Source organism: Mus caroli, chromosome 5 (genome assembly GCF_900094665.2).
Source record: "Mus caroli chromosome 5, CAROLI_EIJ_v1.1, whole genome shotgun sequence".
NCBI classification, from domain to species: domain Eukaryota; kingdom Metazoa; phylum Chordata; class Mammalia; order Rodentia; family Muridae; genus Mus; species Mus caroli.
Window position 1 is genome coordinate 28192766 of NC_034574.1, and position 26694 is coordinate 28219459.

The window sequence follows — 26694 nt, forward strand, 5'->3', positions numbered from 1 at the left end:
TGCCGGCTCTTTCTGGGATTTTTATTTCTTTAAAATAATTCATACAAATGGTTACAGTCACAAACATGATTTTAACCAAAATATTGCTAGCCTACCACATGAGCAGGACGGCACCACGCAGGCAAGGGTCTGCCAACCCCTGCCTCCCCCAGGACAGAACCCGGTGGTCCTGAGCACCCTGGGCATTGCAGACGCCTCGGAGCCACTCGTGATGCCGCCTTCACTTGGAACAAGGGGTTCATGCCAAAATTAGGAAAAACAGCCTTTGTTGTTTTTCTAAATTATTCTAAAAATAAGACAAGCAGGTAGAAAAACAATGCACTGTGTGGCATAAAAAGAAAAACAGGAAGGATTCATTGTCCTGAGAAGTGTGCCGACGGCCACATTCCGGGGCACGTTCCAACGTAGAAAAGGAAAAATAATCTCAAACTGACTTGCTGAATGCTCCCTCAGGTTTTCTTTTTGTTGACAGCTAAGCAAACAAATCCTTTGTAATGTTCTAAAAACTGTACACAGACAAGAACATTCGTGATAGAATTAGCTACTAACTTCTTTTGCTTAAACGAGGAACGCAAAGGACACAGGACAGTGAGCCAGCCCACAGGACGGGACAACTACAATCAACTTGGGGACGTGCTTCCTCTCGCCCCGCCTAGTGCACGCCCGGGCCAGTCTCTGGAGTGCTAGGGCCCACACTGGATGCCACCTCTGCACACTTGGGTCCAAGAGCGTGCAGCACCCTCCACCAGGTGCCAAGGCTGGACAGCTCCTCACAGGCTACAACTGGTCACTTGTATGGTCTCTATCCGCCTCAGGCTTGACAGTCTGGCCAGGAGAGGGAGCATGGGGTGGGTGGGCCACAGGGGGCAGGCCATGAGACAGGGACATGGCACTGGGAACAATCCCTTCCACAGCAGCTGGGATGCCAGTGGGGGCCACACTCACCACGCCTGGAGGGTACCTGCTGAGAGAGGAGGGCAGACGTGTGAGCTCTACAGAGACCCACCTGCTGCACACAGCCCTTTCTGTATGGTTATCAATGACCCCTGAGGTCCAGAAAAATTGGAGGCAGTAAGCACTTGGTCAGTGCTGGGCAGCATCACAGCCTGGCTTCTCACATGAGGTCTTCCCAAAGCCCCATTCCCTGACTCCTTACTACTCTCTGGCCCAACAACAGTTCTGCCCAGCATTCCTGTCTAGGAGGCCAAACCTCTTGCCCCAAGAAAGTAGACTGTCCCATCCAGCTCAATCCTCTAACATACACAGGAGCCTTACATAAGGGTATAGCCCCAGTCATATGACCCACTACTGCATAACCTACTAGCCAAGGTCCAGGTTTAAGCCTCATTGTCTTGCAGACTGTCCCCTCCCCTGCCTGCTCACCTGTAGGCAGCCCCATTGAGCTCAGGGTGCACCACAGCAGGGTCCATGCTGGCCCAGTGGGTGGCGGCTGTCAGGTGGTCCTTGTTGACACAGTTTTTCAAGCTATCTGGGATCCGGCCTAGGATGTTGGAAGGTACACCAGAGAGAGACAGCAATGTGGGTTAAAACTGCTGCCTCTGTGGGGGCCAAGAGGCAGACCCAGAGCCACCTTCTTGCCACAGCCCTGGCTTACTCCCCATGAACATCACAGGACCATCCACCTGAAAAGTCAGCTCCCAACCTGGAGACCTTAGCCCCATACATGTGCTCTCAGCTCACAAGCAGCTGATAGCATCCAGCACGGCAGGTCTTCATGTACGAAAATGATGTGTTACTCAACGTCACCCCAAGGGACTCCCCTCCCCCCCGCCCCATAAAAGAACAACCAAGTGTCACCTCCCCTTAACAGGCATAAAACAAACTTGCCAGCCTGATAGCATGGCTACCCACCTGTGATGGCTCGCCGGATTTCCCGGGCTGCCTCCTCTCTCATCTCAATGGACGCCTGCTCACTGTACCATGCAGCATGGGGGGTGCAGATGAGGTTGGGTGCATCCTTTAAGGGTCCCTGGCTAAAGCTGAGGATAGCACATACCCAGTCAGAGTGATCTGAGCACCCAAGTCTGGGAGGTGCAGAAGGCAACCAGCCCTGGGATGGGAGGGCCCCTGGCCTTTCCCAAGGCATCTGAAAAAGTAGAACTGCAGGACTAGCAAACCTACCCCAAGGTCTTAACAGTAAGGGGTAGAGGGGCTTCTGAGCCTTAGAGGAAGAGCCCTGCTGTGGTGCTGGCACAGCCCTGCCCAGCAGAACAAACCCTTGGAATGAGGGCTCTCAGACAGACTCCACTGTGTTCTTCAGTGGCTAATCACTCAACTGGTCTGCTATCCCTTGATAGGCTTTGTCAGCTGCTGGAGCCCCAAGAAGGAAGTCAGCCCAGACTGGACTAGAGGCTGCATGCGAAGCCAAGCTAGTGTATGCCTTGGCCCCGCTGAGCATGGGGACCATGGGACCATCATGGGCATCAAGAGACAAACTGAAAATAAGCCAAGTCTAAGCCCAGCCCATTACTATGGCCAAGGCTAGACAGATTCTTGAGAATCTTGTCCCCTCCTGAGAGCAGACAGCAAACCCTCCCCTAACCCAGCCAGCAAGAGGGCAGTGCTCAAATACATGGTCTCCCAAGTCATAGTCATCAGATTGGTGGGCATAGTCCATCTTAGGGCACAGGGGCACCTGAAGGGCTCTGATTCATGCACGTCCAGCGCTGCGCCACGGATCCGCCCTTCCTTCAGGGCCTGGGCCAGTGCCTTCTCATCCACCAGGCCACCACGGGCCGTGTTCACCAGAAAGGCTCCTTGTCTCATCTGAGAAGACAGGATGGCCATGTGAGTGATTGACACTGGGGCTTTTCACTGTAATGACACATCCACAAGCAAATTTCATTTCCCACCCACCAGGGGATGGCCTGATACAGACGAGTTCTGGGAGAGACCCTGGGCCAGGTGGGCAGTAGCATCAGCAAGTACACCCTGCTGTATCAACAGAATGAGACAGGCCCAGGAATTTAACTACTGCTGCTGTCTAGGCCAGAGGCCCACTGTCTCCTGGGGGGAAGGGACAAGGGTAAACTCTGAGGGAAGAGTAGAGGGCTACACTGTGAAGAAGGGACAGCACTGCCCTGTGGGAGAGGGGAGGAGTGTGGTGGGGCAGCTGCAGCGTACCTGCTTGACAGTAAAGTCATTGATGAGGTGGTGGTTGTGCTCATTGAGGCCGCAATGCAGGGTAACGCAGTCACTGTGGAAGAGCAGGTCCTGCAGTGTGCTCACGCGCTGCAGCCCCAGGGCCCGCTCGATTCCATCAGATAGGTATGGATCATAGAAGAGGACGTTGAAGCCAAAAGCCTTTGCCCGAAGTGCCACCGCCTGGCCCACACGACCTGGCAGAGTCAAGAGGAAGTGAGACATGCATCCTCAGAGCTTGCTGCTGGCCTCATAGCCATAATTCAAGGGACCTCTCAGATAACTCTGCCTGCCTACCAAAGTTTTCCTAGATCTCTGGGATCTCAGTCACAAACACTCTGCAGGACATCTGCTCCCTGGGGCTGAGGCACCACAATCAAGGGGTAGGAGGAACGATGCTAGCTGTCACCCTCCAGCAGCCTGCCATTGATCAGTTATACTCACTAATAGATAAAGTCAATACACAATCAGCTTGGCCCCCTCCCCTGACCACTTATCAATGGGTCTACTTATCAGATACCCTTGGTATCTCAATTCTGGCCACAAACAGCACATGTTGGAGCCACACTGAACATTAGAATCCAGCAGCAGGGGTTTGAAGAGTTGGCTCAGAGGATAGGAGTGCTTGCTGCTCCTGTAGAGGAACCAAGTTCGATCCCCAACATTCATGTCAAGCAGCTTAGAACCACATTTAACTCTAACTTCAGAGGACTCTGACACTTCCGGCATTTGTGAGCACCTGCACTCATATGAACATACCTCCTCCTACACACACACACACAGTAAGAAATAAATCTTGAAAGAAAAAAAGAATCTAGCAGCAGAGAGGGTACACTGTATGCAATGTATCTGTCACCTTCCTGGCCCAACTGCACAAATCCACATCCTGTGTCACCTGAGGCAAGCCTGGCTCTGTCAACAACATGCTGGATACAGATGGAGCAGACAGCTGGTAAGAGAATGCTGGGGACATAAGCCTCTCCTGCAGCATCCATCAAGTTAATACCCACCAGGAAAAGAGCAAAGAGAAGAGTCAGGCATGTTGGCAGGACACAGGCAGCTTTAAAGAGGGTAGCCAGGACAGCCTCCCCAGGAAACTCAAGTTTGCAGGAGACACAAAGGTGATGGGAGCAAGTGTGAAGACGCCACTAGAGCATCAGGACCAAGAGGGAGGGCAGGGCCCACCAAGGCCTTAAGTCCCTCCCAATGACTCTACAGGATAATGGCACAGAAGACAGGAAAGGTGCGTCAGGAGGGCCATGAAGGAATGCTGAGGCCAGGGACACAGCAGTCACAGGCCAGGAGGGAGGCCTCTGCAGAATCCAAGTAGACTGACAGAGGGTCACAGAGAAGCTTTTAATACAGGACAGCTGCTGCTGAGAATGTGAGTAGTAGAGACCTGGAGAAAACCTCCCCAATGTGAAAGCTGGGGGCTGCCCTGAAAATGGGCAGAGGGCACTCAAAGAGAGCTGTTTCCTGAGGTACCCAAAGCTGTCAGACAGCACCACCCCAGCACAGAACAACAATTTTAGGGATAAATGTCACTTACTTTGGCCTCTACTATTTCTTTCTAGATGAGACTAAGTATACCACAAACACTCTACCAGATAAGAGTAAGAACAAGCATACCCACAGACAGCCCAGCCAACTGGATCAGCTGGGAGGACTTCTGCTGGGAACACGTGGCAGCATAATAGGCACATGTGAAAAACTGGAGAGGACGGTCAACTGTAGCAGAGAAATGGTCCCTACAAAAGACCCAGTCACCTGTTCTAGAGCTGGAAAAGCTATGAAGAATTCTGCAATGAAGAATCTATTAGAAGATCTAATACCAAAGACAGAACAGCAGCCAATAGAAATGACTCAAACTAAAGCAGAGAGAAAAATGCAGTTTTTAAAGCACTGACCATCATAGCAAATGTCAAAGAGGCAAGAACAAAGCAAGTGTGGCCCAGCAGGGTGTTGAGAAATGCCTGGAGAACCTGCAAACCAGGATCTAGGGAAACTGAAGGATAGCTCAATATGCAAAGGCCAACTGTGTTTCTAAACACTACAGGAAATTAAAAACGCAACTTGTTAACAGCAGTTACCCCTAACACCAGGTTGGAGGGGTGGTACTTAGGTCCTATCACCAGCACTGGGGAAAGCACAGTAACAGGTTTTACAAACGCTGTAGAAACATTGTGTAGTGATCACTACAGAACTCTACTAAGAGAAATCAAAACATGAAATAATAGGATTATGTAATGTCTTGAGGACATGGTAAATTTTAGAGACCAGACTCCCACACCACCACAAGGACTAAACAAATCACAAACTGGTGAGCTGATTCTAAAGTCAAACTATCAGAAATGAATGACATGGCCAGGTGTGGTGGTGCACACCTTTAATGACTTTAACTTCAGCACTTGGGAGGCAAAGGCAAGCACCTTCGTGAGTTCAAAGAAGAGTCTTGAACAACCCTCACACTGAAAGAAAGAGAAAGAAATGGATGCTATGGATGATGGTTTGAATAAAGGTGAACGCCATAAGACTATAGGGAGGGGCATTACTAGTGGCCTTGTTGGAGGAAGTGTGACTCAGCCTCTTCCTGCTGCCTTCTGATCAAGATGTGGAGCTCTCAGCATCTTCTCCAGCACCATGTCTGCCTGCAGAAACCCTCCAACTATAGGGCAGCCCCGATTAAATGCTTTCCTTTAGAAGAGTTGCCATGGTCATGATGTCTCTTCACAGCAACAGAACCCTAAGACGGATGTTGGAAATAGGGACTGTGATATTGCTGTGATAGGCTGGTCCATGATTTTGTTTGAAGGAATGTGGACTTTGGATTAGAAAAACAGTGGAATGCTTTAAGCATTGCTTAATGGGTCATACTAGTGAGAACATGGAAGGAAGTGGTACTGGGGGGTAATTTGAACTGTAGGGCCCTGGCCTAAGAGGTTTCAAAGGATAAGAATTTTAGTATGTGGCCTAGATATTGTTCTTGTGATATTTTGACAAAGAATAAGGCTACTTTTGCCCTTGTCCAAAAAGTCTGCCTGAAGCTAAATTCAGTATTTATGGATTAATTAGGTTGGCAGAGGAAATCTCAAAACCGCCTAGTATTGACTCTACCTGGGGTTCTTAGTGCTCCTATGGAAATCTGCAATGAAGAGACGCAAGCTGAGCAAGGAAAAATACAAAATGTACAACTTGAGGAGGAAAGGAACACCAGACTATATCTTGTGAAGTGGAAATTTCAGGTTTCTTTGGGGACTCAGTCATGTCATATGATGTTTTTCTGAAATTGTCTTATGAGAAAATGCTTGACTGAGAATAGACACATGGTGCTTTTCTGGAAGCAGCTTGAAAAAAGGGCATGTGATGTTTTGCTGGAGCAGACACTTAAGAGGAACCATGATATTTGGAAAGGGTATAAGGATGATTCAGCAGACAGTGGACAAGCAGTATGGTATTGGTTCACTTTACCGGTCTTCGTTGGGCTTTGCTGATGCTGCTCTTTACTGACGATGCTGTGGCATTGGTTTGCCTTGCCCTCTTTGCTGATCATCATTTGTTGTGACTTCATAGAGAAAAATGTACCAGAGACCTTCTGGTGATGTTCTGGCAGCTTCTTGCTGCTTCCATGGACTCAAGCCAATTGGCAGTCACGTAGTTTCTTCTGGATTGAACTGCTGATTCGTGAATGGTGTTTGCAAGTGGATCAAGCTACCACTGCTGATTCTCGTGAACTGAACTGCTGATATCCTGACACCGAAGATTGGAATCACCCCAAAGAACTATGTCTAAACAGGTCCACATCCTCCTTTGCTCTATGAACCTTTCCTTTCCACTCCCTCTGGTGGGTGGTGGGCTAGAAGGGAGGTTAAAGCAGTTAAGAACCCTAATTAGAGTAGGTTTTGAAAAATCTAAGCCTACAATCCTGTGTTCAAGAAGATACACAGATTAAAGAAAAGCCTGATATTAAATGGAATAGAGGGAGTAGTGACCTCAGGGCAAGACTCCACCCAGCCAAGTTTCCAATTTGTGGAAATGAATTAATGAAAAGTTCATGTCTAAGCATGATGGTGCATACCTTTAATCCCAGCACTGAGGAGACTGAAGCAAGCAGACTTCAGAGTTCAAGACAGCCTGGTCTACAAAGCAAGTTCCAAGACAGCCAAGATTAAGTAGTGAAGGAAATCGTCAAAACCAGAAAGCTAATAAAAATGTAATTAAATGAAGGGGCCATGCTTCAACCCCAGTAAGCAGCGGAACTTGGCAGCTTTCAGACACATGGTTCTGAGTTTAAGAGTCAAAGATAGAAAAAAGGGGTTATGGACTCTCCCTCCACGACTAAGAAAGCTACTTAGGCCAGGAATATCCCTGCATGGAGGCCTAGAGAGGGCTACGGAAAAAGAAGCATCATTGTTATAGATCAAAGAGAACTGGAAAGAGGAAACACAAGTTTGTTTGAGAATGCACTATGGGTGCTAATCTGAGTGATCTCAATTTGGTTATTATGGTGGGGGGGGGAGGGGAACAAGAGAAGGAGAGAGATTGAGATTGATTGACTTCTGGACTGACAGATACTACTGTACACTGGGAGTTGGGGTCCAAAAGAGCTAGCAAAATCCAAAAGCATTTCAATGTCTCTAAAGAAAGCGATGCCTGTTGTGGTGGTCTGAATGAGAGTGGCTCCCACAGGCTCATATATTTGAATGCTTGGTCACCAGTTCATGTAACTATTTGGGAAGGATTAGGAGGTGTGTCATTGGGGGTGGGCGTTAAGGTTTCAAAAGCCCACACCACTCCCAGCTTGCTATCATATTAACATTTATTCATTCTGTCTCTGTCTCTGTCTCTCTGTCTGTCCCTCCCTCCCTCCTTCCCCCCTTGTGATTGTGAATCAGATGTAAGCTCTCAGCTACTTCTCTAGCACTATGCCTGCCTGCTGCCATGTTCCTCACCATGATGGTTATGGACTCTACCCTTCTGGACCCATAAGCCCTCAAATTAAATACATTGTTAAGTTGCCTTGGTCATGGTGAAAATAGAAAAGCAATAAAAAATAAGTAAAGCTATCTGCCAATATGTTTTCAGAAAGCCCTTACACAAAGAAGGTCCGAAGTCCAGGACCAAAACACCCAAGATCCAGCATCTCCTTACTCCATGTGCCCTGCAACACAAACACCAACACACTGCTCTAAAGAAACAATATACTAAGAAAAATTAGGAGGCTGCAGAATGTGCTAAACTTGTGACCAAAAGAATGAAGGAAGCCAAAGAAAACACCAGGACAGATCGCCAAGAGATGTAGGTTGTCCTCACTAAGAGCTTCTACTTATAAATCTGAGTGAATGCAGATAAAAATATGTCTTTAAGAGTAACAAATAAATCAGACTTTAAATATCCAAAAAAAGAAAAGACTGGAACAAAACATTGGGTGTTGTAGTACACTCCTTTAATGCCAGAGCTATTCATTATCAAGTTGTTAGTCCCATGGGACGACATAACGAGACCCTGTCCTAAAAATAAAAGATCCTGCATTCACCTTGGCCAGTTTACTGGGGAGGCAGAATTATCTAGCAAATTGCGGAAACCTCTGAGCCCTGTGAATTTATTGTTATTTGACAAATTCAGACATTGTGGAAAGACACAACCATGTCTGTCTATATTTCCTGTCAAAATCCACTCACAACACTGGGCAAGGTACGTGGGTTCAGATGGTCTGAGCCCTGTAAAGTCACATGAAGATGCTCAGAGAAAGCACTGTTTTCAGAGCACTGGAGCAGGCAGACTACTTAGGACACAACAGGTAGCAACTTACAAGGAAGAGCTGGACTTCTTCAGAACCAGAATCTGCTCTCATCAGATATTAAGCGGGTGCCATGTTGTCAATATACTTGTCTGATGAGGCCCTGAGGCAAAACACAGATGGAATCTTGCAGATCCACACCGAGAACCGAACAGAGCCTGACAAGCACCATACCTCACAACAAAAGTATAAGGCTCTCAAATGGTCAGGCAAGAAAGGCACTCAGACTCTTTAGCTACTAAACCACAGCAGTGACAGCACTGATACTGACATTAGTAAGGATCCGCAAAGTCCAAACCCTAGGGTGGCTACCCAACTAACAAGTGCCAGAGCCACACACCTGCTTGAAGAATGCCATGGTGGCCTCCTGCCTGCTCGTCAAGTCACTACACTTCTGTTTAAATCAACGAAAAACAGTGTCCCATGCACAAAAAGACATGTCCAAAGTTGTTCACAGCAGCTTCATCTGTCCAGTGGCTAAACAGATCAACAGCATCCTGTTCAACAGCAAGAGCTTCTGAGTGAGACAACACCCAGAACACAGACTCAGGAAGCCTGTCCATCTCAGTGGGGCTGATGAACCTAGCAAACTGTACCAGATGGAGTGCAGAGACTGCAGTCAGGGAGGCTTGCTGGAAAAGGTACAGGGCTGTCCCAGGCAGAATACAATGTATACTCCCTGAGAGAAACCCAGTACATTTCAGTTATAACAAGAGCATTTTGCAAAAACCTGATAGAGAACAAGGAAAGGGAAGGCAGAAGACTGGGTGTGAAGCCAACAGACATGGGAAAGTAGCTGGCACATCACTTACAGAAGTGAACTTACAGCCCACACTGCCTATGTGCCCTCTCTTATGAATGAGAACTAATCACCAAATTCTACACTGAAGGCAGCCTCAACAGGCTATAGAAAGGAAGAGCAGGAGACAGCAGGGATGCCTGGGGGCATGTGGTCCTCTCCCTTCTAGATGGAGGCCACAGTGTATGGAAGCCAGCCTCAGAATTGTTCTGTAGTTGGTAGACAGCAATTACAAATGACTAGAGGGTCCCCAAGACAGAGGGTGCAGCAACTCCCTCTGGAGTCCTTGCTGTGCCCTGAGGAGGCACAATTCACCATCCTCACTTGTATACTGTACACTCACACACAAGTATGTCCACATGTCCTGAGACCTGGGAAGCTCTGGCTACAGTAGACAGCTTGACACAGCGGAGAAGACAGCAGTGTAGGCCAAAAGGTAGTTAGTGGCAGCCACGTGGCACAGTGGACAAAGTATCATTACAAGGCAGAGTACCAAAAGGACACACAGCTCAGCCCACAAACACTAGTGATGGAAGCAGAGGCTAAGCCACTAATAGAGTAAGACCAAGCAGACTGAAGGGCAAGACCTGAAGGTGGGGCTGTCTTGGCCACCAAAACCTGCCCAGTGACTCCCTGACCCCTCATTCCCCATGCTTGTCTTTCTTCATCCTTCAATAAATCTCAGGACTACTTCCCTGAGGTAGGATGTCCTATCTTGTCACACACACTGGACAGGGGACAACTACTACCCTGAGGTAGGATGTCCTATCTTGTCACACACACTGGACAGGGACACCAAACAGCCCTTCATGAGAGTCTACTGGGACAACTATATGCCAGGTCTGTCACTTCCGGTAACTCAGGTGACCACACACATCTCCCATCTACTGACGCTGGCAGCAGTGCTGAGGCAGGAGTACAGTGCAGCCCAGGTTAGCCAAGGGGAGGCTACCTGGTGACAAGGGAGCCCTCAACGCTGAAACTCCGGCACAACTTACTGTGCAGTTTCTCTGGAACACATAACAAATGGGTACCAACAAAAAGCAAACAGCTGTGAGAACAAGCAAGGGAGGGTGGGGACTAAGTATCACCTCAGCAGTACAGAAACAGGCCCTGAGCCCATACCCACTCAAGTCTTCCAGAGCTGTGAGTACACTAGTACCAGGCCCACAGTCTCATGTCATCTACAGTCAGAGGTCCTTTAGCCAGAGCACACATTCAAGGTGGTGCTTCAGCAGTAACATGTCAGTTACACGAGTGTGTATGTAACTGTGTACATATCTAAGTGTGTCCATGTGTATACCTGTCTGTTTCATTCACGTATAGTATACACATGTGCCCACACATGCATGACCTCCATGGATGGCACCTGTGAAAGACTTAGCCTGGTGTCTCTAGCCCCGCCCATAGACTTCCTCTCCTATGTCCTATCCTGAGCTGAGGATAGCAACACAACCAGCAACTCTTGGGCCTCCGCTTTATGAAGTGCAAGGGTAGCAGATGGGTAAAGGCTATTTGTGCTGAGTCACAGTGGCCAACGCACCTAGTCCAATGATGCCCAAGGTCTCTCCACGGATCCTGGCAGCTCCTGAAGCCACCTCTCGGATCTGCTCTACACTCTGGACTCGAGTGCCTTCCCGAAGGGCCTGGTGTAGCCAGGTGGTTCGTCGGTACAGGTTCAGGATGTGGCACAGGGTGGAGTCTGCCGTTTCTTCCACAGATGCTGCCGGCACATTGCACACTGCGATGCCTACGAAACACACGGAGACACATGTACCAGGCCCACAGCCTCCTGTCATCCGCAATCAGAGATGCTGCAGCCAGAGCACAACCTCAGGCTTGTGCTTCAGCAGTAACATGTCAGAAGACACAGCCCACAGCCACCAAGGAGACTACCTGTCTCTATCATGGGGCATACTTAACCTGTACTCACAGCCTTGTACAACACTGCTGTGGCAACCAACAAGCAAACAGACAGAGCTAACTGCTCTTACCATCCCCAGCCTGAAGACTCTGGATGTGCAGGTGCTGAAAAGAAGCCAACCCGTCAGTACTCAATTCTTCCCATGTGGATCACTGGCCACTCAACATTCCTAAGCAGCCATGGCCACACTGGCAAAGGGCCAGAGCCAAGGCACATCTTGGGGCTGGCTGGCCTCCACTTGTGGACACTACATAAATCACAACTTCCAGATCCCCAGGGCTTCCCAGGCCAGACATGCCCTGACTTCAGAACTCACCAACCCTCACTGTCCTGGGAACAAGTCAGATAGGGCTTCTCTTCCCTAACCACAGTGCCCCAATTTTCCCAAAGGCCTATGCTCAGGTACTGTAAGCTGACACAGTCTATCCTCCCTTGGGCTGCCCGTAGCCCTTATCCTCAGAGGGTCCCACCATCCCAACCACGAGCCCATCCTCCACAGTGGCCTTGGCCCCAACTCTACTTCCTACCTTGGCTAGATGCTTCCCACTGAGGTGCTAGGACAGGACTGTTTTTTTAAGAAACTATCTTAAGAATTAAAGGTAACTGACACAAGGAGGAACCAAGAAAGGACCCACACATCATCTAGAAAGAACTCACTTGAAATAAGCAAGGGTATAGGGAATAGTAGCAAGTAGCCCTGAGGCTCAGAAACAAAACTGACCCCTGAGAAGGCATATGGCAAGCAAGGTACACCCTGTTCCCCATATCTGGGCTGCAGGGGACCGAACTTGGCCCAGCCTTACGCTATCCCAAGCTGAAGAGTGGAGCCTGTGAATTCAGGTACTATAGAGACAAATGGTGGGGCCTCGTCCAAGGAAAAGCAGGCCAGCCTCCAAGGTTGTGGCCCCTGTGGCTTGCCAGGCCAGCATGAACCAACAGAACAAGACTGACTTTCCCACCACAATATAAAGTTCTCAGTTGCCATGTGGTTCCCCTAGACAGGTCAAATCTAGCCTCCCTCTATAGCCTTAAGGAGCAGAAGGGCAGAATGATGTCAATAACAGACACTGTAGAGTGCAGCCTTGCTTTGTCAGTTGGTCCCTAGCACAGAAACAGGCTAAAATAGCTAAGTATGGCCATACTGTTTCAATGAAAATGCATACACTGATGCAGAGTCATGCTCGTGTGCACAATTTGAGCACACATGACTTCATATGTATACAAGTATGGTGCATAGTCCCTGTTCTGGGAAGAGGACAATGACCTCTCTGACTGGTCCCTTGTCTCAACCTAAATCCTAGGTCTGGTAGGTTGGTGACAACACAGTGAGTAAAGTTATACCCACATCCTGTGCAGCCCACCATAACCTGTCCTGCCCATAGCCCCAAATCAAGAAGCAGTCCCAGCAGGCGTCTCCTGATTGTCCACCAGAGCCTGAAGGTTCAGTGAGACACCTTGGTAAGTGGAAACAGGGGCTTCAGAGCTCCTACCTAGATCCCCAGCTGACTTGATGTCGATATTGTCAAACCCGCTGCCAATTCGGACGATGATTCTAAGAGCTTTAAACTTCTCCAGATCTTCTCTGGTCAGTGTGATGGTATGGTACATCAGGGCGCCCACAGCCTCATTCAGTACCTGCATTGAGAGAAAACAGGCTGCTCACTAAGCTGTGCAGGACCCACCAAAGATACCCAAAGGCTGAGCAGCCAGTCAAACCAGAGGGGCATGGGAGGCAGAAGGAGCACAAGAAAATACACTGGGAACACAGTGCAGGGAAAGCTGTGTTCTCACAGTAACAGTTCTCTCAGAAGAGCAGCATGCTACCATTAGAGACTCAGCAGAGAGGCTATGGATGGTGTCCAAAGGCAAAGAGTAGCAGCACCATGTGCTAACAACCAGACTCCACGCCCAAAACAATGGGGCCCAGTCCACACCAGTCTCCTTGAAGTGTGAAGAGCATCCACATTAACAAACATATCCACATTAGATTGGGAGTGGCAGGGCTAGCCTCTAAGAGGGCACCATATTCTGTAATAAGCCAACTGTGGCGCCTGTCGTCCCTTGTACTGGTACTTCCAGCTGGTATAGTTAGCTGTGGAGTTAAGGCAATGCAGTGAGAATTTTGGTTTCTTTAAAAACCCAGTTATGTGGATTTGGTTTTAATCCCGGGTGTGGAATATGAAGTTGCTTCAGTCTGTCCGCAGCTATTAACTATGCTCCAGGAGAGGTGTGATTTTGCCAGCTGCAGATAGTTAAATTCTGGGGATGTTGAAGAAGGAATAAATGCCAGAGCCCCAAGAGAGGCCAGAGGTACTCCAAAGAAGGTGGCTGCTGCTCCTGCAGTTTGACGAGGAGTTGGAGATATCCTGTTAACAAAGATTGGACTGGCACCAAGAAACAAAACATCCCTAATCAGCAAGAAGTATTCTAAAGAGGTCTACACCCCCTTACCTCTCTAATCTTCTTTCTCTCCTACCTAGTAGATATAAGAACATAAAACAGCTGGAAAAAAAAATAGTCCCAACAAGGCATCCTTCTGGGGCCATGGGTACTCCGTGGGGAAAGGCTGACACAGCCTCCCTTTCTACAGCTACACCTCAATAGGCAGGTGCATGGCCCAGAATGCAGACAGCTGTCACTGAGGCAGAACAGCCTTCACCTGTCATGAAGAACCCTAAGGGCAGAGACAGCCTTTCCACTCATTCTGGGTCTAGGGAACATTAGACTACTGCACATGGAAGCAGCAGCTAGGAGCTGAGGGAAGATCCTAAGAGGCTGAAACGGGGCCTCTGGGATGCAAGGGTGAGTGGCCCCTAGAGCATAAGCTCAGGGCCAGAACTGATGGTTGCCCCTGGCTTCAAGAAGGGAATTGGGGCCACATATGCTACTTAGACCTGTGTAGAAAAGTGGTGCCCATACGACAGTACAGTGTCATGAAGAGCCCATGGGAGAAAGTGAAAGGGGAACGGCAGCTGAAGTCTCCCGGAATAAGGGGAGACTTAGGGAAGTCCTTGACTGCTTTGTGCTCTATGGACTTCAGATGGGCAGTCACGAGCACAGGGAGAAGGAAGGACCTGGGACAGCTCTGTAGAACAGGTGAGGCTGGGGAATCAGTCCCACATAATGATTTTTTGCTGAGGCCCATGGCAGTTAGAGCAGTGCAGACCAAAATGGAAAGATCTCAGGGTAGTATTAGGTTTCAGACAGATTTAACACCTGATATGAGCCAGGTGTCCAGTCTGGACAAACAAATGCTCATGGGTCCCTTACTATGTTTGCGAAGGGATTGACTGTGGACAGGACAGATCCATACCTAAATAAAGGCCTATGTCGGGTATGTGTGTCACCATGCACGTGGACAGCCAGCTTGCTTTTATCCTCAGCACTTAACCATGAGAATAATGTCTTTCAAAAGGATGTTTTCAACGTACTGCAGAATGTAGCAACAGGGAAGGCGGAGATCAAAGCATCTGAGCTTTCTACTGCACTCTGACTGCTGCCAGTGCTAACTCGCCCATGATAAAAGCCAGTGTATTCACTTCCTTGAGTTATTTCTTAGAAATGGAGGGTCCTCTGTGGGTCTAGGCTGCCAACTGCCATGCTGATACCAACACTGGGTTTTCTGCAACTAAAACACAGCCTACTGTTCATCCACTACCGGTGCTTGAATTTGCTTCCTGGGTGAAACCTGCCTATGTCTCTCTGTGAGTATTTGTTATGTGTCTTTTTTTTCTTTGTACCTAGTATGAGGTCATCAGTGCTCAGATGCAGGACAAAAGCATACTAGGGGTGGATTTGCTAGACAGTGGGCAGAGATCTACAGCCCAGGTCACCACCACCACCCACCCTGTAACCTCTTGTATGGGTGCTTCTGGGTCTGTCCTCTTAGGATAGGCCTCCAAGAAACCATGCTTTGCAAGCCACTCACATATCCCCACCCACCCACCAGCTGTGTAACCAGGTTAGATTTGACCCTAGTGTACCTGGTGTCCTCAATACCAGAATGCAAGGACATGGGTCCCAGACGTCTGTAGTAGGTAGAACATAAGAGGAATGACTAATGCAGGTCAGCTACCTTTGGCTGTAAATGGGTTCTGAGTGCACCCAGCGGCAACAGGTTCTGAATGGAGCTCATGCCCCAAACCACAGTAAGATTTCATGGTCAGGGCAATCTCCTGCTGTGAGAAAACTGAAGCTCCAAACCATACTGGATGGTTTTATCACCTGAACAGCAACAGTTACCATATGAAACTGCAGCTCTTCCCACCTCACCATCACGTCAGATATTTTCCTGATGACATAGTCAACTATAGGGAGAGCAAACACTGGCTGAAGCCTCTGCATACTATCCAATTTCACAGACATCTGGGGCCCTTGCACTGTTCTGCTCCCCAGAAGGAAGTGGCATCCAGGTTTCCTACTGGTCACCTGCTGGGAAATTGTGAGTTTTCATGGGGCCAGAGTGGGACTTGATGAATGGTTTTATATAAACAGTGCTTCTCTGGCCAGCTTTCTGCAAGGACTTCCTTTTCCTGATGACTGGAAGGGTCTGAAGATCTATACATGGCCCTTGGGCCAAGGCACAAGGGGTCCAGTTGACCTCACGGGATTTTATTGCTGCTTACTTTCCTGTGTGTCACTTAGAATGCCTAGATTTCTTTCTGAAGTTGCCTAAGTCTCCTGATTGTCCAGCTGTTGCCATGCAACCAGAATACCATCCCAGCCCTGGAACCAAGTTCACCAGCACTTTGCCCAAATCCCTGAAAGCCACACACATCCCTCAATCCCCTGTTTTGTCCCATCAAAGCATAAACAATGGGTCTCCTGACCCATGGCAATGGACACCTGCACACAGTGAAACCCTCTCCTTTCAACCTTTGTCCTGATTCCTGATGTGTCTACAGCTTGAGCCCAAGGTCAGGACCTTTGCAGTCTGCTGGTCACATGAAACACTTCTACCCACTCATTTCTTGAACATTTTAGGTGCAAGAGACTTCCTCTGGCCTGGGGTGTTCTCTAACCATGGGTCATGGAGCGTCATCTTCCCATCCCCATAGGATGCCTTTGGAGACTTCGTGCTTCCCTAAGTCCTCACTTAGCACAACCTGGGAGCAGTGTCCCTGGATTCCTCCTGGGCCCCATGCAGCCCTGGGCTGGAGATCATTTGGCTGAGAAGTTGCACAGCACCCAGCCCAGGGGATGTTCTGAGATTCCTGCCACAGGTGACTTTCCCACATCCATAGACCTCCAGGGTCCATGCCAGAAGAGACAAAGTCTCTGCAAAGTTTTCTTTATTACGTTCTTCACTGACAGTGTAAGATGTTCATCTGCATTGTAGACAGCCATTGTAACACTCAGCCGGTTGCGAGGACTTTCTGCTCTAAAAAGGTGGAAATTACCATATAACAAGGATATATAACAGTTATTTCCTTTCCACACCTAGAGATAGGTATCCCACCTGCCCTATTGCATGTTCATAAGTATTTGGGTACCAGACTCCTGTCTTCTGGCTGTGCCATTCCCTGTATATGGCTTTCTTGTAATATAAGGTTTCTAACCAGGCTTCAGTCATCCCACCCAATTTCTAGCCAGAGGGAAGAGGGAAGGTGATTTCTGTCAGTGAGTGCTGTGTACCTGTGGGTCATGCTTTGCCTGGCCCAGGATCTGTGGCAGGATCCAATTTGCCCAGCATATCACCAAAGGGCACTGAGTGGTTGTCCAATTTGGGCTACTGTGAGTCAAGCTGCCATCCCTTCAGGTATGATTGTGAGAATGCAGGTCATGTCTGCTAGGACAAAGGACCCAAGTATAGCAGCTGGCATGCTGTAAGGATGTAGAACAGTATAGAGTACCCCTGATTACTGTCCATGCTATGCAGCAGGCTCAAGGTCCTTACTTAACACCACTTCCTATTGTCTGGGGAACTCTTCTACCACTGTGTTCTGTTTTTGCACCTAGCCCTCCTCTCTGAGTTCCATGAGCCTGCCTACTCCTTGTTGCTCCTCTCCTCCCATTCCCCACTCTTCTCCACAGGGCCTAAGAATCAAGACTCTGATCTCTTCCTGTTTGCTTACTACTATGCCCTCAGTGGGAATTTTCACTTTCAGTTTTCATGTCTTGAAGCCCTGTGTTTTCAACTTTGCTCCTTCACACCTACCACATGACCTTCAACATGACAATCTCCGTTTCTTTCTTGGCTGATGGCAGCCCATCCCACAGCCAGCCCAAGTCTCCAATGAGTCAGAAGCTCTATTCTACTCACAGAGCCTTACCTCCTTGTAACTGATTAAACAGAAGTGACAAGTACCCAAGGACTGCAGACACACACTGGGCTCAGGCTGGAATGATTGTCCCAGATGACTCTGTAGCCACTGGGGAGCAGGGCTGTAGGTTCACTACATGCTAAATCCCATGCCTGGCAGACTTAGAAGACTGAGTAGTAGGCCATGTGAAGGTAAGTTCAGATATGGGTTTCACTGCCCTCTGGGTCTGAGGCAACATCTGCAATGGGCCAAAAGACCCACCCTTTGAGGCCACAGTGCCACCAAGAACAAAGCTCACCATTCTTCCCAGTGAAGCAAATCTCTAGGCTAACCATCCAGACCATCCATAAGAGCAGGTGCCAGGTGCCTTGAGGTTTCAATCCCCGACTGGCTCTACCCTGTCAACTCCTGATGCTCTTTAGATTTGTTTTAAAGAATGTTTTCAAGCTGTCTTCAGTGAAAAGTCTGAATTAACTTTGATACAAGCAGAAATCATATGAACACACTCCAGGTAACAGAGGAACCCAATATATTTGAGGAAACATGAATCACAGAAACTGCTCAGAGCTGCTAACCACCAACCACAAGCTCTAGGCAGGCATTGTGGGTGAGGATAGCATGCCCTTTTTTCTATATGCCAGGGAGCATCCAGCATAATCACTGCCAGGTGCCCACGGTTGTATTTCCAATGAACTGGCTGTGATGCAAGTCAAGAAAATACAGAGTAAGCCCATCTCTACACATCCTGTCCAGGCCAGGCAGAGTGACAGGCCACACAAGACCAGGTGGTATTTAGACCCACTGTGGCCAGAGGCTAAGGAACATGACTACTGTTGTGTGCTGACTCAGACGACAGCGTGAGGCTGCATGGCCCATGCTCTGGAGTTCCCTACTCCCCCATAAAGCTTGGCCAACTATTAATAGGGACATATAGGGACACTACCTTCTCATGGATCTCCTGTGTGGACTGTGCATCACAGAAGGCTACTGTGGCCACATCCTTCAGGATAGGCATCTCCACTGTGCAGTCCCGGCCATCCAGCAGCGCCACCAGGGGCCGGGGGTGCATGGGCCCGTTCATGATGGGAGGTCGGACGCCTGCAAGAGAGGAGCAGACCACTTAATGTCCTCAGCAGCGCCAGTCTGTGACCAGAGGACTGTACTACCCACTCGAGTTGGAGAGGTCAGCCCTGAGAATTTGCTGCACTCAGCATCTGGTTACATGAGGCTTTGTAAAAAGCAAATTAAAACTGTAAAGAAGAAAATAGAGTTTGCTATAGCTTACTGATGACTGAGTAGACTCAGACCATCAATCCCTCAAGAGCATAGGAGCTGAAATCCTTGTAGACCCTAGGGAGGTTGTGGTAGACAGGGGAGGTAGGAAGCACCTCAGCCTGGCTCTCTACAGCCATAAGCTATCTTATCAACACAGGTATGTGCAGATCACAAAATGATGGGAATCAGGGAAGTACCTGCTTGCTCTTTGATGCCTAAAACCACCATGTGTCTGCCCAGAACCCCACAGTGACCACAGAGTGATGTTTAGCACATGACCTTAACTGTTATCATTCCTAGTGGTAGATTTCAAAGCCCAAAAACCAGTGTGACAGTAAAGAAAAAAAAAGGGGGGGGGGGTGAGGGTAGGGGTAATGACACTCTAAGAACCCACCTCCCAGATCAAGGTGAGAAAGAACCTTGGGCCTGGAGTGCCTCTCAGGAGAAAAGCACTTGCCTAGTGGATGTGAGGCCCTGGGTCTGATTCTTAGCTCCACCAAAGCCTTTGTGGATAAAAAATCAGTTTGTTCCCAACATGACACACTAAACTAGACCCCACTTGGGGCCAAATACAGGAACAAGGATTTCCCAGGTACTGTCTGGCCACCTTCAGCTGGGCAGCAGATACCTTAAAAAGGCTAAAGGTAGGTTCATGGTAGCACATAGCATGAGGCAGGGCTTTGCCCAGCCCTTCCAAAAGCTAACCAAAAGAATGGACCAAGGCACAGTGGGGAGTGGAGGACAAGAAACAAGTCACCACACAGTCTTGCACTGAGTAGGCCAGCGGTAGCCCTGCAATAGCTGCTAGCTAGCAGCAGCCTGTGCAGTCCACACTCACCTTTCTTGCATGCAGGTACAGAGGCTACCCCAAATTTCCGGTGCCAAGAAGTACCTCAGAGAATCCATGTCACAGAAAGACAATGCTCTAGGGACTGCCACACCCATTTTACAGCAAGGCTCTAACGCTCCCAGGCCTGAAAGTGGGTACCTGGGCTGTGACACAGGTCTCACTGACCATGCAGAGGATAATGGAGCTACCTTCTAGACAACACTAAGCCCAAGATCTCCAGCTGTGGGACAGAGGTGTTGCTGCACAGAGCCCTTCCCCAGAGTCAACGTGCCTGAGAAGACACAGCTATACCCATCCATGCCTTCATAAACAGTAAAAATAAAGGTGCTGAGATTAGATGGACCCAACCTTCAAGATGGGTTGTGCAAGGTCACAGGCTCAGCATTTGCATCCTCCCTTCCTTGATCTCTACGGACCACATCCCTAGCTATCCCTATCACCAGGCAACAGAGGTGGACAAATAGCAACAATCCAATTATTCTCCAACTTGGACTTGCAAAGTGACTTTTCTCACATAAAAGTGTTACTTCTTGTAGCAGGTAATGGACTTACTGCTATTTTAAAAGTGTTGGTAAACATCTACTTTTCTCATTCCCTGGCTTGAACACCATATTGTAAGAATCACCAGTGAGCAATGCCCATGACAACAAATCCTCTAAGGCTATAAAGCAAGCCCTCAAAGGACAGTCTGAGCTTATTCCCTAGGAAGTGGCCTATACCTCATCAAGGACCTGCCCAGCCTGGTAGTCTGATAGAAACTCCATTCTCTTACCCTATAGACAACTCCTCATGAAGGACCAACGGATACAGATGTGGCTAGGCTGGGTCTAAGCCTATATCTTCATCTAAAAATGGGTATGATGCCCAAAGATTCATGTGGAAGGACAAAAGACCAAGCCCTCTAAAACACAGTGGGCTTATAATGCCTCTTCATTCACAGAGCTGCTGCAGTGCTAGGGTCCCAAACAAACCCAACTAGGAGGCAGACAAGTCTAGTAATTAGACCGTGCTATACAGGAACACTAACCCAGGACTGGGCTTTACTGAAGACATAAAAGACAAAAAAGCCTTACTGAGCTGTGCTCAGGATCTCTGGTCTCAACTGGGGCTTGCACAGCCTCAAAACTGACCCTCAAGCTCCTTCAGGTAAGACCTGCCCTCAGCCCCCACCTCCATACCTTCAGGACACTTTTCTTACAGAAACCAACCCCTAGCACAGTAGCTGGATGACTGCTGACCAAGGCAGCCTGCAAATACTAAGCACATTCCTCAGGCATCCCACAGTCATCAGCCACAGGTCAGTCTGCCTAACATTGCAGCCCAAGTCCCTCCTGTAGTTCCTTTGCAGAGATGGCTTCACTTGGCAACCCCTACCAACCTGACATTGCTTAATTGGGGCGGGGTTTCCACGACCATGAATTCGCCTGTCCAAAGCTTTTTGTCTTCAGAATCCCCAGGCCGAACCGCGTTCTGTCACGGAGCCTCATCCCACGTCTTATTGTCTCCAACCAAAGCTCTCAGGCTTCTGCTCCACAGCAGCCACTGAAGCCTGCGTCGGGTTCAAAGTCTTACTAAAAATCAAACACAAGAGACAAGTTAAAACGCCATCAAAGGCCAGCTAAAACTCAGACTCCAGGACGCTTCATGAGAGCGAAACTTTTTGCTATATCCTTAGCCCTGTCCAGTTGCAGCAGCAGGAAGACCAACCTGGACAGCAAGGCACTCACTCGCTCAGAGTTTGTGATTCTAGGCTAGGGCAAGCCCCCGAGTCATCTATGTGAACTGAGGAACAGCTCTGTGGTTGGCTACCCCTCCAGACTTCTTCAAGTGTTCTCAAACACTTGTGTTCTCAAACTGAGAGGTCAAGGCAACTGACACTGAATACAGAAACATGCAATTACAGAATGGGGCCTACCAGCTGGTCCTGGGAGTTTCTTCTCCTTTATACTTACATTTCCTGACATCTAAGTCTGTCCCAACCATGTTCCAGCATGGATCTTTTAATGAGACTTTCAGGAAAGCTTGCTAGATGCTGGCTTTCCAACATTCTACCCTACTTCCTTCCCAGTCCCTTCAAAGCATCCCAACATAGCTAACAGTCACCTAGTTCTCCTGAAAGTGCTGCCTAGTTATGTTCAAAGTGTGGGCCTTGACACCCACACACACGTTGGTAGGGCCTGTAGCCCAGAAACCTAGGATATTAGAGGTAAGCACAAAGGCCCAATCCCCAAAGTGTGTCACTGAGCACCCAAAGCCCTGGTCTCTGTTCCTAACATTTGGACCCACACAAGGGCCAACCCCTCAGTTTAGCTGGACATTGGGATACTAGGATGCTAAGATGGAGCCTGGCCTGCCACCCTTCAGCATCACCAAGAGACAAGACCACTTGTCAGTCAATGCTCTGGAAACTCATCCAGAAAGGCCACACATGGCCACAAACCAAGTTAGGTTGTGGCCTCAGAACCCAGCACCCAATGTATTTGGGGAATCTCTCTTTCCAGAATACTCACAAACTTTTTCACAAGCTGTCTCTGTGAATTCCCAGCACACAGACCCAGTGCTAGCTTCCAAGATATGGCCAGCCTTGAGGAACACTACAGACAATGGACAGCCAGTCAGTAAAGCAGCAACAACGCCCTAGAGTCACAGCCTGCCCGTGCCAGGCACCTGCCACAGGCCCAACCCTCCTCTTAGTAGGTGCCATGCCGAACCTTCCCAGCAGAGGGCACTAAAGAGCCACTGCAGAAGAACAGACCTAAAGTCAGGATGCTGGAAGCTCTAACAAGACTTGTGGCAAGGAATATTTGTTCCTTGCATGGGGCACTGTCATCTGCAATATCAAAAACAACATCTATCTGGGCTGTGAGGGCTCTGGTAACCTGTCTCAAGCAACCAACCAACCAACCAACCAACCAAAAACTTCCTTCTGGGAATGGCCAGCACTTCTCAACCAAGATCGATACCTCCTTCAGCCACTCCCATCCTCCTTAAAGGCCCTCTGGGAAAGAATTCCTCAGCAATTGGGGGAGGGAGGTGTCTCTCCTACCTCTAAGCACTGATCCCTCTGGATTACAAGGCCAGCTCTAATCCCAAGTAGCCCTCTCTAATTACAAAAACTGTCCTGTAGGCTGGTCCCTGCCCACATCTGGAGGTCAGAGGACAAAACCTGGCCACTCAGATCAGGTGGAGGCCAAATCTGTAAGTGCCTGCTACCTGGTAAGAATGGAGCTGAAAAGTGAGGACAACAGGAGGCAAAGTGCTGCTACATGAACCTCCAGGGCAGGCACTGCCCAAGGAATGGGTAAAGCAGAGCAGGACAGTGAGGTGGCACTGAGGGAAGGTGTCTGTGAAAAACCAGAGTGTTCCACAGTCAGCTGTGACTTATACCACAGGTCAGGGAAGACACAGAATAAAAAACACAATAAAGGGCATGGATTTGCCACATTTCCAATCATGCTGGCTATTTTGTGTCTATGTGTAGCAGTTTGCCTGTGTGTGTTACAACAAATACTGCCAGTCTTGACACCCTAGAACACCTGCCTGTTTTCCTGTGGGAAAACTATTCTCACTGGAAGAACACAAGACTTTCCAGCTTATTGGGGGCTACTACCCTTCCTGCCTTTCTTAACAGGACAACCTTCCAATGCTGTAGAGAGTCCTGTCCTTGTAAAGGACACAGAGGTCATGGGATTTACAGAAAGCTTCACTGCAGAATTATCTCCAGACAAAGCAGCCCTATGTATTTCTACTGGAGACAGTAGCAGGAAGAGCACCACAGCCACTCAAAACAAGGGATAGCAATGTGGCAGAGGGGTGCAGATCTTTCTGGGTCCCCACTCCCATGCCCCCCAGTGAGGTACAAACCCTTGCACCCCTGGTCCATACATCATCATCCCAACCCTACTGAATTTTTCTTTGACCCACCCAGCCAATGTAGCCCTGTCCCAGAATCTTCAAGCTCCGACTCTGTCTTTATAACATAGTTCTGATGCTGACTGAGGACATACAAAGACCTGGGACTTCACAGAAGCTAAGTCAGGGAAATCTGACAAGAGGCCACACAAAAAGTTTCAACTTTATAGAAAATGAGCCTGTCTTCTAAAGCTTACATCCCGGGGCTTGAAGGCAGGCCCAGTACCAAGCAAGCCAAATCCTTTCCTGACACTAGAAGAATGAAAGCTAGTGTAAAGGTGCTGCCATGCAGTACAGACCTCAGGACATGTCTGCTTTCCACACCATGCCGGGAGGCCACACAGCTAGTAGTTCACATGGACAGGGGGTCGTCAGCAGTACCCAGATCTGAGGATCAATGTTCACTCAAGTTTCTTGCCAGGTTACCCTATGGGCACTCACCAATGAAGTACAAAAGGCAGGTAGGAAATAGTGAGCTGCTGGAAGGCCAGGAGTCTGATCCCACCTAGAGCCCTGAAGGGGACACCAGACCTCTCTGAGCATGAGACTCATCTGGAAAAAGGTGAAGCACAAGCTGAAACCTGCTACAGGCCCACGGGTGACAGAAGATAGAACAGAGGCCAGAGCAGGAACAGTGTATCACTGAGGTCCCACCAGGAATCCACAGGCCCGTGCCCACACTATGTACAACTAACATGGCACAGTGCCCTCAGACATCTGTGGAAGCCAGGCTGACACACACAGCAGGGCCATGCAGAGAAAGAGCAGCCTCAAACCACAGCTGCCACCCTAAATAGTAACAAGACAAGCAAACTCATAGAGTTCCGGAGAACAGTATTACCCCACACTACACCACAACGCTGTCCCTGAACTTGGCACATCCCACAGCTGTCACCCCATGCTGCAGATGAAACAGAGAGAACACACATCTGAGCCCAGCCCATATTCACATCCTGCTATCATTCTTCCAGAGATCATGCTCCCCCGGGACTCAAAGATCTTAGTCCAACCCTATAATGGAGCCCCGATGTCCTGCATGCCAGCCACACTGGGGTAAGCATCCTGTGCATTCCTGTTTATATTGGACACGTGACAAAGCAGAACACAGTAAGGGGACATACTACCTGGGGAATAAAACCGCTAGGTATCATCTTGCTGACACCCTGGCTCACAGGGTTCACTTTCCTAAATACTGGACAGCTAAACTCCTTCCCTTTTCCTTCCTACAAGGCAAATTTGTCCTAATCAATCGAAAACTTATCACAACAAGGGACATAGCCCTGGGCCAGGAAAGGTTTGACAGGCAAAGCTGTCCTAATGATTTCTGGAAGGCAATGGGCTGGGCCTGCCCTCCCGACCCCATGGGAAATTCTGGACTACAACCCTGCTGGTTTGGGTGCAGAGCCTCTTCCCACAAACGTGTGTGTATACACATGAGCCTCCAGGGAGTTCAGCTCAGAAGAGGTGCAGTGTTGGGGAGGAGTACCCACCAACAGTCAAGGATGGAGGCAGGCCTGGAGGGCCTTACCCCGCCACACCCTTAAACAAACTGACAGGATCTGCAAAATGGCCTTGTGTGATAAGAGGTGTAGTGGGCCATCACAGGGCGCCTCCCTTTTTCCCTCCTGCCTACAGTTATTTCCTGCTGGCAGCTCACGCTGCGAGGATTCCTCCCCTGCCAGCTTTCAGGCTATAAGGAAGAAGGCAGTGCCCTTGTGAGAGCAGAGCTGGGGGTCAAGCCGTGTCGTCATTAAAGTGGAAGCGCCAGAGAGGGACACTACAGGGCACTTGGACGGTGGGCAAAAGGCTCCTCCCTGCTCCGAAACCTCTCGGCTGCCCCGCCCGAAGGTGGGGTCGTCTTCGCTGCGCGTGCGCCAGGCTGCGCGGCCAGGGAAGGCAGCCAAGGAAGGACTGCCCTCCACAGGCAGGACCCCTGTGGCTTAAGGACTTTCATAAATGAATAAAAAAAAACTTAAGTGAACCAAATCCAGGGGCCAAGCTGAGCATCACTTGTCGTCCAGAGGGGTGATAGGCATGTAGGCCACCCATGTTCCCTCAGTGCCACCTCTAGAGACTATTCGCTCCCGGATCTGCCGACCCGAGGCCCATGCGGAATCCGCAGGCTCGTCACTCCGGGAACACCTAGGTCCCGGCTGGGTGTCCACGAGAAGGATCCTCGCGGGACCCCGGGCCAGGAAGACAGGCCCCGCTCGGTCACAGCCTGGGTCGCACCACCACAGACCCCTTTGTCACCTGCGCGGGTCGCGAGCGGGCATTGGAAAATAGGGACGCGCACGCGCGTGCAGCAGTTCGCGCATGCGCACCACCCGTTAGCCTCCTGGGTTTCTCCCTCCCGCGGCGCGCGCGCAGCGAGCGCGCACGCGCACTCGCACACAAAGCCAGCGCCGCGCGCGCCCGGCCGCCCCGCCCCCGCCCCTCCACCCACCCCACCCCCCCGCCCGCAGCCGGAAATGCGCGCGCGCGGCCTTACCCAGCGGCAGGCCCTTGTTGAGCAAGTGGGAGCTGCCCATTGAAAGGTGCGGGTGGCCGCGGGCCCCGATGAGTCCGGCGCTCTCCGCCGCCGCGAGCCCTGCGCCTGGGGCGGCTTCGGCGCAGTCTGCTACTCCGCCCGGCCGCCTGCGCCCGGCCACCGCCGTGCCGAGCCGCCACCGCGCCGCCAGCCGCGCTCCGACCGACGAGCGGGCGGGGACA

At 49.7% G+C, this 26694-nt stretch overlaps 1 protein-coding gene across 4 annotated transcripts; it reads right to left on the bottom strand.

The window, feature by feature from the left end:
• On the bottom strand, window positions 1-26694 carry Ctbp1 (C-terminal binding protein 1). 4 transcript variants are annotated; one of them, XM_021162517.2, is made up of 10 exons: window positions 26474-26694; window positions 21449-21641; window positions 18889-19043; window positions 13173-13317; window positions 11302-11508; window positions 3145-3359; window positions 2657-2787; window positions 1873-2000; window positions 1384-1501; window positions 1-961 (listed from the first exon to the last, which is right to left on the bottom strand). In XM_021162517.2, the coding sequence occupies exons 2-10, from the start codon at window positions 21453-21455 to the stop codon at window positions 778-780; spliced, it is 1290 nt and encodes a 429-aa protein (XP_021018176.1). In that variant the 5' UTR covers window positions 21456-21641; window positions 26474-26694; the 3' UTR covers window positions 1-777. The 4 variants fall into 4 exon arrangements, with proteins under 4 accessions (XP_021018176.1, XP_021018174.1, XP_021018173.1 ...); XM_021162515.2 differs by having other exon boundaries at window positions 1-964; XM_021162514.2 differs by lacking the exon at window positions 21449-21641.

Coding starts and splice junctions, on each gene's coding strand:
- Ctbp1 (XM_021162513.2), bottom strand. CDS start 26,513: ATGGGCAGCTCCCACTTGCTCAACAAGGGCCTGCCGCTGG. Junction 19,044..26,473: donor CAACAAGGGCCTGCCGCTGG/GTAAGGCCGCGC, acceptor CCTCTCTTGCAG/GCGTCCGACCTCCCATCATG. Junction 965..1,383: donor CTCAATGGGGCTGCCTACAG/GTGAGCAGGCAG, acceptor CTCCTCTCTCAG/CAGGTACCCTCCAGGCGTGG.